Here is a 14,011-nt window from a genome sequence, read left to right as displayed (position 1 = left end):
AGGAACAGAGATCCACAGCTGTAAGAGATTTTATAGACTTTCTGTATGTTGTATTGAAGCAAAGAGCTACAGGAACAGAGATCCACAGCTGTAAGAGATTTTATAGACTTTCTGTATGTTGTATTGAAGCAAAGATCTATAGGAACAGAGATCAACAGGTGCAAGTGGGACTGTAGCTAGCTAGTTATGTAATTGTATTAAGGCATTCAATTGTATCAGTGCATTGATTCAGTTCTTGTTTCAGGTGTCGACATGGATCGATGGGAAAGTGTGTGCACTGCGTACCACTAGAGGTAAGTGTTCTTTCATTCATCCAACTATTACGGTTTGCTTTATAATGGTGTTTTACATGTCAACTTTGCTGTGAATTTAATTGTTTTCTGTCTGCCAGCCTTTTGACGAAGAGTACCTGAGCCATCTAGAGCCACCTGTCAAGCACATGTCATTCCACGCCTACATCCGCAAGCTGACAGGAGGCGCTGACAAGTGAGTGGCACCTGACGTTCTCTAGCCCGCTTCCAGATCTTTCTGTGCCGTCTTGGCAACATCAATAGAATATACACTCTATATACCCTTCACATCTCTAGCAGGAGAATTGGCCACATCCACAAGCTCTTTGTCTGTTTATTAAAAAACAATTTCCCTCTACAGAGGGAAGTTTGTGGCCCTGGAGAACATCAGCTGTAAGATCAAGTCGGGCTGCGAAGGCCATCCTCCCTGGCCAGAGGGGATCTGCACCAAGTGCCAGCCCAGCGCCATCACCCTCAATAGACAAGTACACCCTATAACTCTCTCCTCCTTGCTGCCAAGAGTCCATCTCAATACTACTCTTTGCTACCAAGGGTCCATCTCGGTAGTCTAAAGCAGGGTTTCCCAAACTCGGTCCTGCCCCCCCGGTGCACGTTGAGTTTTTTTGCCCTAGTACTACACAGCTGATTTTAAAATAACCAACTTATTTGAATCCTCTGTGTAGTGCTAGGGCAAAAACCAAAACGTGCACCCGGGGGAGCCAGGACGAGTTTGGAAAACCCTGTTCTAGAGTGGGTTCTCCTTGGCTTCATTTAGTCATTGGTTGTCACAGGATGGGTGATAACAAGGCAATATGGTGGGTGGGTGCCTACAAGGATATTTGTTTGAACTTTTTGACCTGTCCAGTTCTGTCAGTTCAGATTAAGAAAGGTCATGATGAGTGGAATCCACTGTAAACTTTTGAAATGCACCACAAGAGATTTCTCAACCTCTACTCATTCCTAGTGGAGATGCTGATTTTTATAACCCACCTCATCCCTGCCAACAGAAATACAGACATATAGACAACATCATGTTTGAGAACCACACCATCGCAGACCGTTTCCTGGACTTCTGGAGGAAGACGGGCAGCCAGAGGATGGGTTTCCTGTATGGCAGGTACACGGAGCACAAAGACATCCCTCTGGCCATCAGAGCGGAGGTCGCTGCCATCTACGAACCCCCACAGGTGAGTGCTCTGCTCTCTGGAGTCACTCCCAATGGCTTGTTAGTGAGTTGTGGCTGTAGTAAGATTGGTTAGCCACAGGATGGCAGTAGGTTGACTTTCAATGGGGGGAATGGGTATTAAACAAAGTGCTGCTGTTGCAGGACCAGTAAAGTAATCGGATCATTGTATCTACACTGAACAAAAACATGAACGCAACATGTAAAGTGTTGGTCCCATGTTTCATGAGCTGAAATAAAAGATCCCAGAAATGTTCCATACGCATAAAAAAGCTTAATTCTCTAGAATTAGGTGAACAGATCTGTTTACATCCCAGTTAGTGAGCATTTCTCCTTTGCCAAGATAATCCATCCACCTGACAGGTGTGGTATATCAAGAAGCTGATTAAACGGCATGATCATTACACAGGTGCACCTTGTGCTGGGGACAATAAAAGGCCATTCAAAAAATTTGCTGTGGTCACACACAATGCCACAGATGTCTCAAGTTGTGAGTGAGTGTGCAATTGGCATGATGACTGCAGGAATGTCCACCACAGCTGTTGCCAGAGTATTGAATGTTCATTTCTACACCATCAGCCGTTTTAGAGAACGTTGTTTTAGAGAATTTGGCAGTACGTTCAACCTGCCTCATAACAGCAGACCACTTGTTTGGCGTTGTGTGGGCGAGCGGTCAACGTTGTGAACAGAGTGCCCCATGGTGGCGTTGGGGTTATGGTATGGGCAGGAATAAGCTGCGGACAACGAACATGATTGCGATTTAGCGATGGCAATTTGAATACACAAAAATGCCAAGACGAGATCCCGAGGCCCATTGTCGTGCCATCCATCTGCCGCCATCACCTCATGTTTCAGCATAATGCACTGCCCAATGTCGCAAGGATCTGTACAGAATTCCTGGAAGATAAATGTTCCAGTTCTTCCATGGCCTGCGTACTCACCAGACATGTCCCCCATTAAGCATGTTTGGGATGCCCTGGGTCGACGTGTACGACCGCGTGTACCAGTTCCCGCCAATATCCAGCATCTTCACACAGTCATTGAAGAGGAGTGGGACAACATTCCACAGGCCACAATCAACAGCCTGATCAACTCTATATGAAAGAGATGTCTCACTGCATGAGCCAAATGGTGGTCACACCAGATACTGATTGGTTTTCTGATCCACGCGCCTACCTTTTTTAAAAGGTATTTGTGACCAACTTTTGCATATCTGTATTCCCAGTCCTGTGAAATCCATAGATTAGGGCATAATGATTTCCTTATATGAACTGTAACTCAGTAAAATCTTTGAAATCGTTACATGTTGCGTTTTATATTTTTGTTCAGTGTGTGTGTATATATATTTATTTTCTTATGCTATTGGAAACAACTGTAAGGTTACTGTGTACTTTGTTAGAAATCATGTATTAATCCTAATGTGTTTTTATTTAGTGGTTTGTTTGATTCCTCTGTACATCAGATTGCCACCCAGAACAGTGTTGAGCTGGTAGAGGACCCTAAAGCTGCAGCTGTGGAGGAGATCGCAGCCAAGCTGGGCCTGCGCAAGGTTAGACCACACCACTAGCTGATACTATGGACAATATCCTGTCCCTGATCCAGATTCTGAACCTGCCTAGGTCCATATCATCTCTAAACTATTGTGCTATTATTATTATTATTATTATTATTCAAAATTCATCCAGCTGACCTGGTGCCACATTTAGTATTTTGATGTCACAACAAATCACAGTATTGGAGGGGTAGTATCCTTTTCCACGTACCACCCTTCATCTGGGTCGGACCCCCGTCACTCAGGGGGATCAGGTTTAGGAGAACATCTGGGTTCAAGCCCAGGAGTCTGTAGACCAAACAGACAGCAGCTCCTGTCCAGTCTGACTGGCCAATCGTTATAGACCACTGGGGCCGTGAGGCACTAATCAATGTGGGGCGTTCCCTAGATTCCTCAATCTTTACAGGATAGTGGCTTTAAACAGCTTCCATATGCTCCCAGGCCATGGTGTATGTAATGTGTAGAAAATGTACGCAACCATTTTAAGAAAGAAAAACCCAATCAGTGTTGCTGCTGTTGTCCATATGTGTCTATAGTTGTTGTCCACAACAGTTTGCTTGTTATGAATATAGGTTACTCCACAAAAGTTTCACAATATATATTCATATTCAAAGTATCATATATTCTTATATGAGCTGTGGTGAGCTTCACTTTGCTGATCATAGTTTTCCTATGTGGTCTGTACTGTAGGTGGGATGGATCTTCACTGACCTGCTCTCTGAGGACACCAGGATAGGCACGGTCAAATACACCAGGAACAAGGACTCGTACTTCCTTAGTGCGGAGGAGTGCATCACGGCTGGACACTTCCAGAACCAACAGTGTAACCCCTGCAGACTCTCACCCGACGGACACTTTGGATCCAAGTTTATCACTGTGGTGGCCACAGGTACACAGACCTAACTAGGCTTCCCGTGGTTCACTTCTACAACAGAATCCTACCACACCAGAAGCAGGTGTAGATGTGCCCTAGTTGTTTCTGACTCGATCACTTCAAAGCAGGTAGTTACACGGTGGACTTTGGGTTTGAGGATCGTAACGCAGCACGTTGTTACAAAACTTTTGTTTGCACTGACCGACCGACTCATTTTGTGGTTGTTAATGCATACAAGTAATAAGAACACACCTCTAGCCTCCATTATCCTCCTGAGGTCCTGAAGGCTCACTTATAGCTGGGGACATGAACTTGGGTGTTCATGAGATGTGGATATTTCAGCACAACCATGGCCGTGATTCTATGAATATTATATGGCTATCCTGGGTCTGCACTATTGTATGACGGAGCGATCATGCTCGCATGACATTGAGTAATGATGAGAGAGACTACCTGCTCTTGTGATATTCAAAATGTTCCTGTTTTATCAGTGAACCCATCCTTCTCTCCCTACAGGTGGTCCTGATAACCAGGTGCACTTTGAGGGTTACCAGGTGTCTAACCAGTGCATGGCCCTGGTCAGAGATGAGTGTCTACTGCCCTGCCGAGACGCCCCGGAGCTGGGCTACGCTAAAGAGTCCAGCACGGAGCAGTACGTACCAGACGTCTTCTACAAGGTACCGTTCCTTTGTAACTTGGGAGCTGGGGATGACTGCAGCACTCGTACAACATTCTGAGACACACCAAACTCACAACAAGACAGTCACGTTTTCTCTCACCACTCAGTCATTTTTACTGCTCCAAATGTTTCCTTTAGGCTAAAATGGCAGGAACAAACGTTGAATAAAATGTTGTCCGGTAGATTGAGTTAGCCTAGAAGGAACGTTGTGTGAATAAATGGAGCTGGCTTGGACCTGAGATAAACCTAAAGGATCACTGCTTTATAGAAGTAAGGAAACAGTGACATCACAATGCAGCAGTCTGTGCATGCTACAAGACACCTTCCAAGAATGTGAGAATGACAGAATGAATGCAACCCAAAGTTCTTATTCGCTCTGCCAAGGGCATAAACACCATCATCCTCTCTCTGCCTTGGGCATAAACACCATCATCCTCTCTCTGCCTTGGGCATAAACACCATCATCCTCTCTCTGCCTTGGGCATAAACACCATCATCCTCTCTCTGCCTAGGGCATAAACACCATCATCCTCTCTCTGCCAAGGGCATAAACACCATCATCCTCTCTCTGCCTAGGGCATAAACACCATCATCCTCTCTCTGCCAAGGGCATAAACACCATCATCCTCTCTCTGCCTAGGGCATAAGCACCTCCATCATCCTCTCTCTGCCTTGGGCATAAACACCTCCATCATCCTCTCTCTGCCTTGGGCATAAACACCATCATCCTCTCTCTGCCTAGGGCATAAACACCTCCATCATCCTCTCTCTGCCTAGGGCATAAACACCATCATCCTCTCTCTGCCTTGGGCATGTACTCCTGAGTGGCGCAGTGGTCTAAGGCACTGCATCGCAGTGCTAACTGTGCTACTAGAGATCCTGGTTCGAATCCAGGCTCTGTCGCAGCCGGCCGCGACCGGGAGACTCATGGGCGGCGCACAATTGGCCCAGCGTCGTCCAGGGTAGGGGAGGGAATGGCCGGCAGGGATGTAGCTCAGTTGATAGAGCATGGCGTTTGCAACGCCAGGGTTGTGGGTTCGTTTCCCATGGGGGGCCAGTATAAAAAAATAAAAACAAAAATGTATTCACTAACTGTAAGTCGCTCTGGATAAGAGCGTCTGCTAAATGACTAAAATGTAAAAATGTATAAACACCACCATCATCCTCTCTCTGCCTTGGGCATAAACACCACCATCATCCTCTCTCTGCCTTGGGCATAAACACCACCATCATCCTCTCTCTGCCTAGGGCATAAACACCATCATCCTCTCTCTGCCTTGGGCATAAACACCATCATCCTCTCTCTGCCTTGGGCATAAACACCATCATCCTCTCTCTGCCTTGGGCATAAACACCATCATCCTCTCTCTGCCTTGGGCATAAACACCATCCTCTCTGCCTTGGGCATAAACACCTCCATCATCCTCTCTCTGCCTAGGGCATAAACACCATCATCCTCTCTCTGCCAAGGGCATAAACACCATCATCCTCTCTCTGCCTAGGGCATAAATACCTCCATCATCCTCTCTCTGCCTTGGGCATAAACACCTCCATCATCCTCTCTCTGCCTATGGAATAAACACCATCATCCTCTCTCTGCCTAAGGCATAAGCACCTCCATCATCCTCTCTCTGCCAAGGGCATAAACACCTCCATCATCCTCTCTCTGCCAAGGGCATAAACACCACCATCATCCTCTCTCTGCCAAGGGCATAAACACCTCCATCATCCTCTCTCTGCCTTGGGCATAAACACCACCATCATCCTCTCTCTGCCAAGGGCATAAACACCACCATCATCCTCTCTCTGCCTTGTGCATAAGCACCTCCATCATCCTCTCTCTGCCTTGGGCATAAGCACCTCCATCATCCTCTCTCTGCCTTGGGCATAAGCACCTCCATCATCCTATATCTGCCTTGGATATAAGCACCTCCATCATCCTCTCTCTGCCTTGGGCATAAGCACCTCCATCATCCTCTCTCTGCCTTGGGCATAAGCACCTCCATCATCCTCTCTCTGCCTTGGGCATAAACACCATCATCCTCTCTCTGCCTTGGGCATAAACACTTCCATAGTTTAGACATGATCCTCTCTCAGTATTACATCATTGTCTGCAGAAAATGACGGAGAGAAGTAGAGGCGACGTTGTCAGTTCTCTTAGTTGTTAGTTGTCAGTTCTCCTACTGCTGTCACATGTTGTTCAGCACTTCCTGTTGAATGCGGAACGAGGGAGAGCTTTGTTTGTTGTTTTGGAATGTTTTTAAAGTCTCTGGAAAAGTGTTCGGTTAAAGAAGTTTGGTTACTAGCGAGCTACCTTTTTTGAGGTTGGATGCTGCAATGCGGTTGGCATCAGTTGCTGGGAACGCTGCTCTCTGTCCAGGGATCCTGCTGACCAAGGGTCAGATGAGCTGCTTGGAGTAGCAGCTAGCCGAGCTACCACTGTTAGCTGCCTATGGGCTTGAACGCAGCTCTCGACGTGGTTAGCCCTTGTGGCTGCGACCGCGGGTTGTCCCAGCCTTAAAGACCAAAGCCGGTGGGAGGACCGTTGAGGACAGCAGTTTGTCTCTGTCACTGGTGAAGGATATTTTAAAGAACAAAAATAGTTCTATAAGCTGTTGTTACAACAAGAAAATTGCTTCAATTGTTGTCGTCCAAATTGACGACCTGACACAGAGGTTCAGGACCTGAAGAACAGTTTGCAGTTCTCCCAGGGTCAGCTCGATGAGTTTAAACAGGAGGACAGCAAGATGACAGCACTCTGTATGTGAATCCATGATAACAATGTCTGAGAAATCGGATAACCTTTAGGGACAATGAAGGCAGAACAATATTGTTGTGGACGCAATTGCAGAATCTCCACATGAGACCTGGACGGAGTCTGAGGACAAAGTGAGGGAAATAATCTTGGAGAAACTGAAGACTGAAGATGGACCACAGGAAGATTTGAGGTGGAGCGCGTCCACAGGACTGGAAAACCCACCACCGGCCTAGGTTACAGGCCCAGGCCAATAGTGGTCAAGTTCCTGAGGTTCAAGGACAAGGTAGCTGTTCTGGAAAGCGCCACGAACTTGAGAGGAACGTACATCTTTCTCAACAAGGACTATCCTGAAAATGTGCGCCAGAAGAGAAAATAACTTATCCCGACCATGAACGCTGCCAGAGCGCTTGGGGACATTGCTTACATCCGCTATGTCAGGCTCATTGTCCACCCTCCCTCCCAAAAACCTGGAAGGGATGAGAGCCAAGCCTATGGGTTTGTGGCTTCAACCCCGCAGCACACACACTTACACACCCACCAACTGATTAATGGACTGCTGATTTAATTTTTATTTTTTATCTTGCTTTGTTTGTTATTTTCCATATTATGTCTATCTCTGAGAGGCTACCTAGGAAAGGGCTGAAAATAGCCCATATTAATATATGTAGGTTCATGAAATCAGATTACATTAATATATTAGCCATTTCTGAGACTCACTTAGATAATTCCTTTTATACAGCAGTAGCAATACAAGGATAAAACATATATAAAAGAGACAGGAATGCTTATGGGGAGGTGTTGCTATATATCCTATACAAAAATATAAACGCAACAATTTCAATAATTTTACTGAGTTACTGTTCATATTAGGAAATCAGTCAATTGAAATAAATTCATGAGGCCCTAATTTATTGATTTTCACATGACTGGGCAGGGTTGCAGCCATGGGAGGGCATAGGGCCACCCACTGGGGAGCCAGGCCCAGCCAATCAGAATTAATTTTCCCCCACAAAAGGGCTTTATTACAGACAGAAATACTCCTCAGTTTCATCAGCTGCTGGGTGGCTGGTCTCAGACGATCCCGCAGGTGAAGAAGCTGGATGTGGAGGTCCTGGGCTTGCGTGGTTACACATGGTCTGCCGTTGAGGCCGGTTGGACGTACTGCCAAATTCTCTAAAACAACGGAGGCTGCTTATGGTAGAGAAATAAACTTTAAATTATCTGAGAACAGCTCTAGTGGACATTCTTGCAGTCAGCATGCCAATTGCATGCTCCCTCAACTTGAGACATCTGTGGCATTGTGTTGTGTGAGACAACTGCACATTTTAGTTGCCTTTTATTGTCCCCAGCACAAGGTGCACCTGTGTAATGATCATGCAGCTTCTTGATATGCCACACCTGTTAGGTGGATGGATTATCGTGGCAAAGGTGAAATGCTCACTAACAGGGATGGAACCCAATTTGTGCACAATTTTAGCGAAATAATATTTTTTTGAGTATGGAAAACTTCCATAGAAACATGGGACCAACACCTTACATGTTGCGTTTTAATTTTTTTGTTCAGTGTATATTCAGAGCCATATCCCTGTAATGCTTAAAGATCTCATGTCAAGTGTTACTGAAGTGCTGTGGTTGCAGGTTCACCTGCCTCATCTAAAGCCTATTATTTTGGTGTTGTTATAGGCCACCAAGTGCTGACAGTCAGTATCTAAATAATGTGTGTGAAATGCTTGATAGTGTATGTGATGTAAACAGAGGTCTACTTTCTTGGTGACCTGAAATGGATTGGTTTTCATCAAACTGTCAAGAGGAAGCTTCTCACTAACCAGTGCCTGTAATCTGGTTCAGGTTATTAATCGACCTACCAGGGTGTTTAGAAACACTGAAGGAACACGATCATCCACATGTATTGATCACATTTTTACTGATACTGTAGAACCTTGTTCTGAAGCTGGATTCGTACCTATTAGATGCAGTGATATATATCTAGGGGAGCCAAAGTTCCAAAAGCTGTGCCTAAAAAGGTGTATATAAGCGATCATACAAAAGATTTTGCTCTTATGTGGATGTTAGAAATATTTGTTAGTCTGTGATTTCATAAAGAGTTTCCAGATGCTGCACTTGATGAATTTATGAAATTGCTTCTTCCAGTAATTGATAAACATGCACCTGTTAAGAAACTGACTGTTATATCTGTTAAAGCTCTATGGTGATGATGAACAATTGGAAAAAACTGTATGGCTGAAAGAGACGGGGCAAAAGGAGTGGCTAGTAGATGGCTGCCCATCTGACTGGCTGACTTACTGCAAATTGAGAAATTATGTGACTAAACTCATCAAAAAGAAGAAGAAACTGTTTTATGAAGCCAAGATCAATGATATAAAGAATGATGGAGAAAAAAAACTTTGGAATACTTTAAATTATGGCCAGAAAAACAAATTCAACTCCATCTTTCATCGAATCATCTATTCATCACAAAACCATTTGATGTTGCCAATTATTTTGATTCCTTCATTGGCGAACTAAGGCAGGAAATGCCAAGAACTATATGTAACTCTGTTTTATCGCACCGCTTTGCTTTATCTTGGCCAGGTCGCAGTTGTAAATGAGAACTTGTTCTAAACTGGCTTACCCGGTTAAATAAAGGTTAAATAAAATAAAAACTAACAGTGAGCTATCGTATTCATGCATAAAAAAAACAAATAATGAATTTTGTAAAGTTAGTGTGGGAGAGGTGAAAAAATTAGTATTGATCAATAATGGGCGGCAGGTAGCCTGGCGTGTAGGGTCGTTGGGCCAGTAACCGAAAGGTTGCTGGATCGAATCCCCGAGCTGACAAGGTAAAAATCTGTCGTTCTGCCCCTGAGCAAGGCAGTTAACCAACTGTTCCCCGGGCGCCGATGATGTCGATTTTAAGGCAGCCCCCCGCACCTCTGATTCAAAAGGGTTGGGTTACATGCGGAAGACACATTTCAGTTGAATGCATTCAGTTGTACAACTGACTAGATATCTCCTTTCCTAATTACAAATCTGGAATTGACAACTTAGATGGAATTCTCCTGAGGATGGTAGCTGACTATGGCATCTCCTATCTGGCATATCTTTAATCTGAGTCTAGAGGAAGGTGTTCGTCCTCAGGCCTGGAGGGAAGCCAAAGTCATTCCACTACCCAAGAGCGGTAAAGCGGCCTTTACTGGTTCTAACAGTAGACCCATCAGCTTGCTGCCAGCTCTTAGGAAACTGTTGGAAAAAATTGTTTGACCAAATACTATGCTATTTCTCTATAAACAAACTGACAACAGACTTTCAGCATGCTTATAGAGAAGCACTCATGTGCACTGACTCAAATGACTGATTGGTTGAAAGAAATTGACATTAAGAAGTTTGTGGGAGCTGTGCTGTTAGATTTCAGTGCAGCCTTCGATAATATTGATCATAATCTGTTGTTGAAAACTAATGTGTTCCTGGCTTTTCAACCTCTGCCATATTGTGGCTTCAGAGCTATCTTTCTAATAGAACTCAGAGGGTTTTATTTAATGGAAGCTTCTCTAATGTCAAACAAGTAGGGTGTGGTGTACCGCAGGGCAGCTCTCTAGGCCCTCCTTTTCTATTTTTACCAATAACATCCCACTGGTATTAAACAAAGCCTGTGTGTCCATGTATGCTGATGATTCAACCATATACGTTTTAGCAACCACAGCTAATGAAGTCACTGAAACCCTTAAGAGTTGCAGTCAGTTTTGCAATAGGTGGTCAGTAATAAACTGGTCCTGAACATCTCTAAAACTAAGAGCATTGTATTTGGTACAAATCATTCCCTAAGCTCTAGACTTCAGCTGAATCTGGTAATGAATGGTGTGGCTATTGAACAAGTTGAGGAGAATACATTACTTGGTGTTACCTTAGATTGTAAACTGTCATGGTCAAAACATATATAGATTCAATGGTTGAAAAGATGAAGAGGTCTGTATAATGAAGAGATACTCTGCTTTTTTGACACCACACTCCAAAAAGCTAGTCCTGCAGGTTCTAGTTTTGTCTTGTCTTGATTATTGTCGAGTCATGTGGTCAAGTGCTGCGAAGAAATACTAAGTTAAGCTGCAGCTGGCCCAGAACAGAGTGCCACGTCTTGCTCTTCATTCTAATCAGAGGGCTAATATAAATACTATGCATGCCAGTCCTTCTTGGCTAAGAGTTGAGGAGAGACTGACTGTATCACTTATTTTTATGAGAAACATTGTGTTGAAAATTCAAAATGGCTTGCATAGTCAACTTAAACACAGCTCTGACACACACACTTACCCCACCAGACATGCCACCAGGGGTCTTTTCACAGCCCTGACACACACACACTTACCCCACCAGACATGCCACCAGGGGTCTTTTCACAGTCCTCAAAACCAGAACAAATTCAAGAAAGCAGACAGTATTATATAGAGCCATGGAACTCCCTTCCATCTCATATTGCTCAAATGAACAGCAGACCTGGTTGGAAAAAAAAAAAAAACAGGTAACGCAACGCCTCACGGCGCAACGCCTCTCCCCTATTTGACCTAGATATGTTGTGTATGTATTGATATGTGCCGTTGTATGTAGTTCTGTCCTTGTCTATTAATGTTCTGTATTATGTCATGTTTTGTGTGGACCCCAGAAAGAGTAGCTGCTGCTTTCGCAACAGCAAATGGGGATCCTGATTTAAAATACCAAATACCTATTGGACAGCTACAGCTGTCGTATTTCTCTCCATTGATTGGCATTTTTCTTCATCCCCTCAACAGGACAAAGATAAATTTGGCAATGACATCACATATTTAGCCCGGCCTCTTCCTGTGGAGTACCTTATCATAGATGTAAGTATGAACGAATGTGGGTGTGGCCTTTTTTTATGCAGGTTAAAGAAGGGAATCGACCAATGACATGTTGAGTAGCGGTAGGGCAGGTTTTACAGTTTAGGATGCATAGTAGGGCCAGTCAACTGAACTAAGCTTCTGTAAGTTAATAGTTCTCCATGCCTTCCAAGTAGCAAGTGTAGACACATTTCTAGTGTTCCGAAAGTTCTGTTGCTATGTGTGTTTTATGAACCATTTTTAAATGGTAAAACTGAAGCTTTGCCCGATGATGTAAGGATGTCTTCCTCTTTCCACAATAATCTTGTAAAAATATTGGCAGCTCCATGCCATACAGAAAGATCGAAATCACCATTTTACGTTTACATTTTAGTCATTTAGCAGACGCTCTTATCCAGAGCCACTTACAGTTAGTGAGTGCATACATTTTCATACTGGCCCCCCCGTGGGAAACGAACCCACAACCCTGTCGTTGCAAGCGCCATGCTCTACCAACTGAGCTAGGGGATCTTCCAGTCAGTTAACTATTCTCTAACTAGCAGGCTGCGCAATGGGATTCATTTAAGATACTCTTTGAAGGGCTAGGGTTTCAGATCTTTCTGAAAATGGGCAGGGGACTCTGCTGTCCTAGCTTCAGGGGGAAGCTGGTTCCACCATTGCGGTGCCAGGACAGAGAAGAGCTTTGACTGGGCTCAGCAGGAGGTGGGGACGGCCAGGAGACTAGAGGTAGCAGAACGGAGTGCCTGGGTTGGGGTGTAGGGTTTGAGCATAGCCTGAAGGTAGGGAGGGGCAGTTCCACATATCTCCCGTAGGGGTCAGAGGGCCAGGAGACCAGAGGTGGCAGAGCGGAGTGCCTGGGTTGGGGTGTAGGGTTTGAGCATAGCCTGAAGGTAGGGAGGGGCAGTTCCACATATCTCCCGTAGGGGTCAGAGGGCCAGGAGACCAGAGGTGGCAGAGCGGAGTGCCTGGGTTGGGGTGTAGGGTTTGAGCATAGCCTGAAGGTAGGGAGGGGCACTTCCTCTTACTACTCCATAGGGAAGCACCATGTTCTTGTAGTGGATGCGAGCTTCGACTGGAAGCCAGTGGAGTGTGCAGAGGAGCGGGGTGACATGGGAGAACTTGGGAATGTTCCAGTCAGTTAACTGTTCTACTTCCTCCTTTCCATCTCCATCCAGATAACCACCACCTTCCCCAAGGACCCCCAGTACACCTTCAGCTCCACACCACGCTTTCCCATAGAGAACAGAGACATCCTGGGAGAGACACAGGTACACATTGACTGACACACACACACACACAAACACGATAACAACTAAAATGGTTGTTCTGATGTTTGGTATTTTGTTTCCTTCAGTGGCCAAAGAATGACCTATAGTTTGTCGGAAGTTTACTTACACCTTAGCCAAATACATTTAAACTCAGTTTTTCACAATTCCTGACATTTCATCCTAGTAAGAATTCCCTATTTTAGGTCAGTTAGGAACACCACTTTATTTTAAGAATGTGAAATGTCAGAATAATAGTAGAGAGAATGATTTATTTCAGCTTTTATTTATTTCATCACACTCCCAGTGGATCAGAAGTTTACATACATTCAATTAGTATTTGGTAGCATTGCCTTTAAATTGTTTAACTTGGGTCAAATGTTTCGGGTAGCCTTCCACAAGCGTCCCACAATAAGTTGGGTGAATTTTGGCCCGTTCCTCCTGACAGAGCTGGTGTAACTGAGTCAGGTTTGTAGGCCTCCTTGCTCGAACACGCTTTTTCAGTTCTGCCCACAAATGTTCTATAGGATTGAGGTTAGGGCTTTGTGATGGCCACTCCAATA

At 44.7% G+C, this 14,011-nt stretch overlaps 1 protein-coding gene across 1 annotated transcript in view; it reads left to right on the top strand.

Annotated features, from left to right (window-relative positions):
* LOC121547734 (nuclear protein localization protein 4 homolog) overlaps window positions 1-14,011 on the top strand; it is a 37,209-nt gene that overhangs the window by 10,497 nt on the left and 12,701 nt on the right. Inside the window, exons 5-13 of the mRNA XM_041859149.2 lie at window positions 245-293; window positions 392-486; window positions 652-775; window positions 1,298-1,477; window positions 2,936-3,022; window positions 3,716-3,914; window positions 4,416-4,576; window positions 12,115-12,186; window positions 13,359-13,451. Coding sequence (XP_041715083.1) covers window positions 245-293; window positions 392-486; window positions 652-775; window positions 1,298-1,477; window positions 2,936-3,022; window positions 3,716-3,914; window positions 4,416-4,576; window positions 12,115-12,186; window positions 13,359-13,451 — 1,060 coding nt within the window. The remainder of the gene's footprint in view (window positions 1-244; window positions 294-391; window positions 487-651; window positions 776-1,297; window positions 1,478-2,935; window positions 3,023-3,715; window positions 3,915-4,415; window positions 4,577-12,114; window positions 12,187-13,358; window positions 13,452-14,011) is intronic.

This window comes from Coregonus clupeaformis, chromosome 31 (assembly GCF_020615455.1).
Source record: "Coregonus clupeaformis isolate EN_2021a chromosome 31, ASM2061545v1, whole genome shotgun sequence".
NCBI lineage: Eukaryota > Metazoa > Chordata > Actinopteri > Salmoniformes > Salmonidae > Coregonus > Coregonus clupeaformis.
Note: the sequence above shows the minus strand (reverse complement) of the source record. Positions and strands in the feature narration are given on the sequence as shown.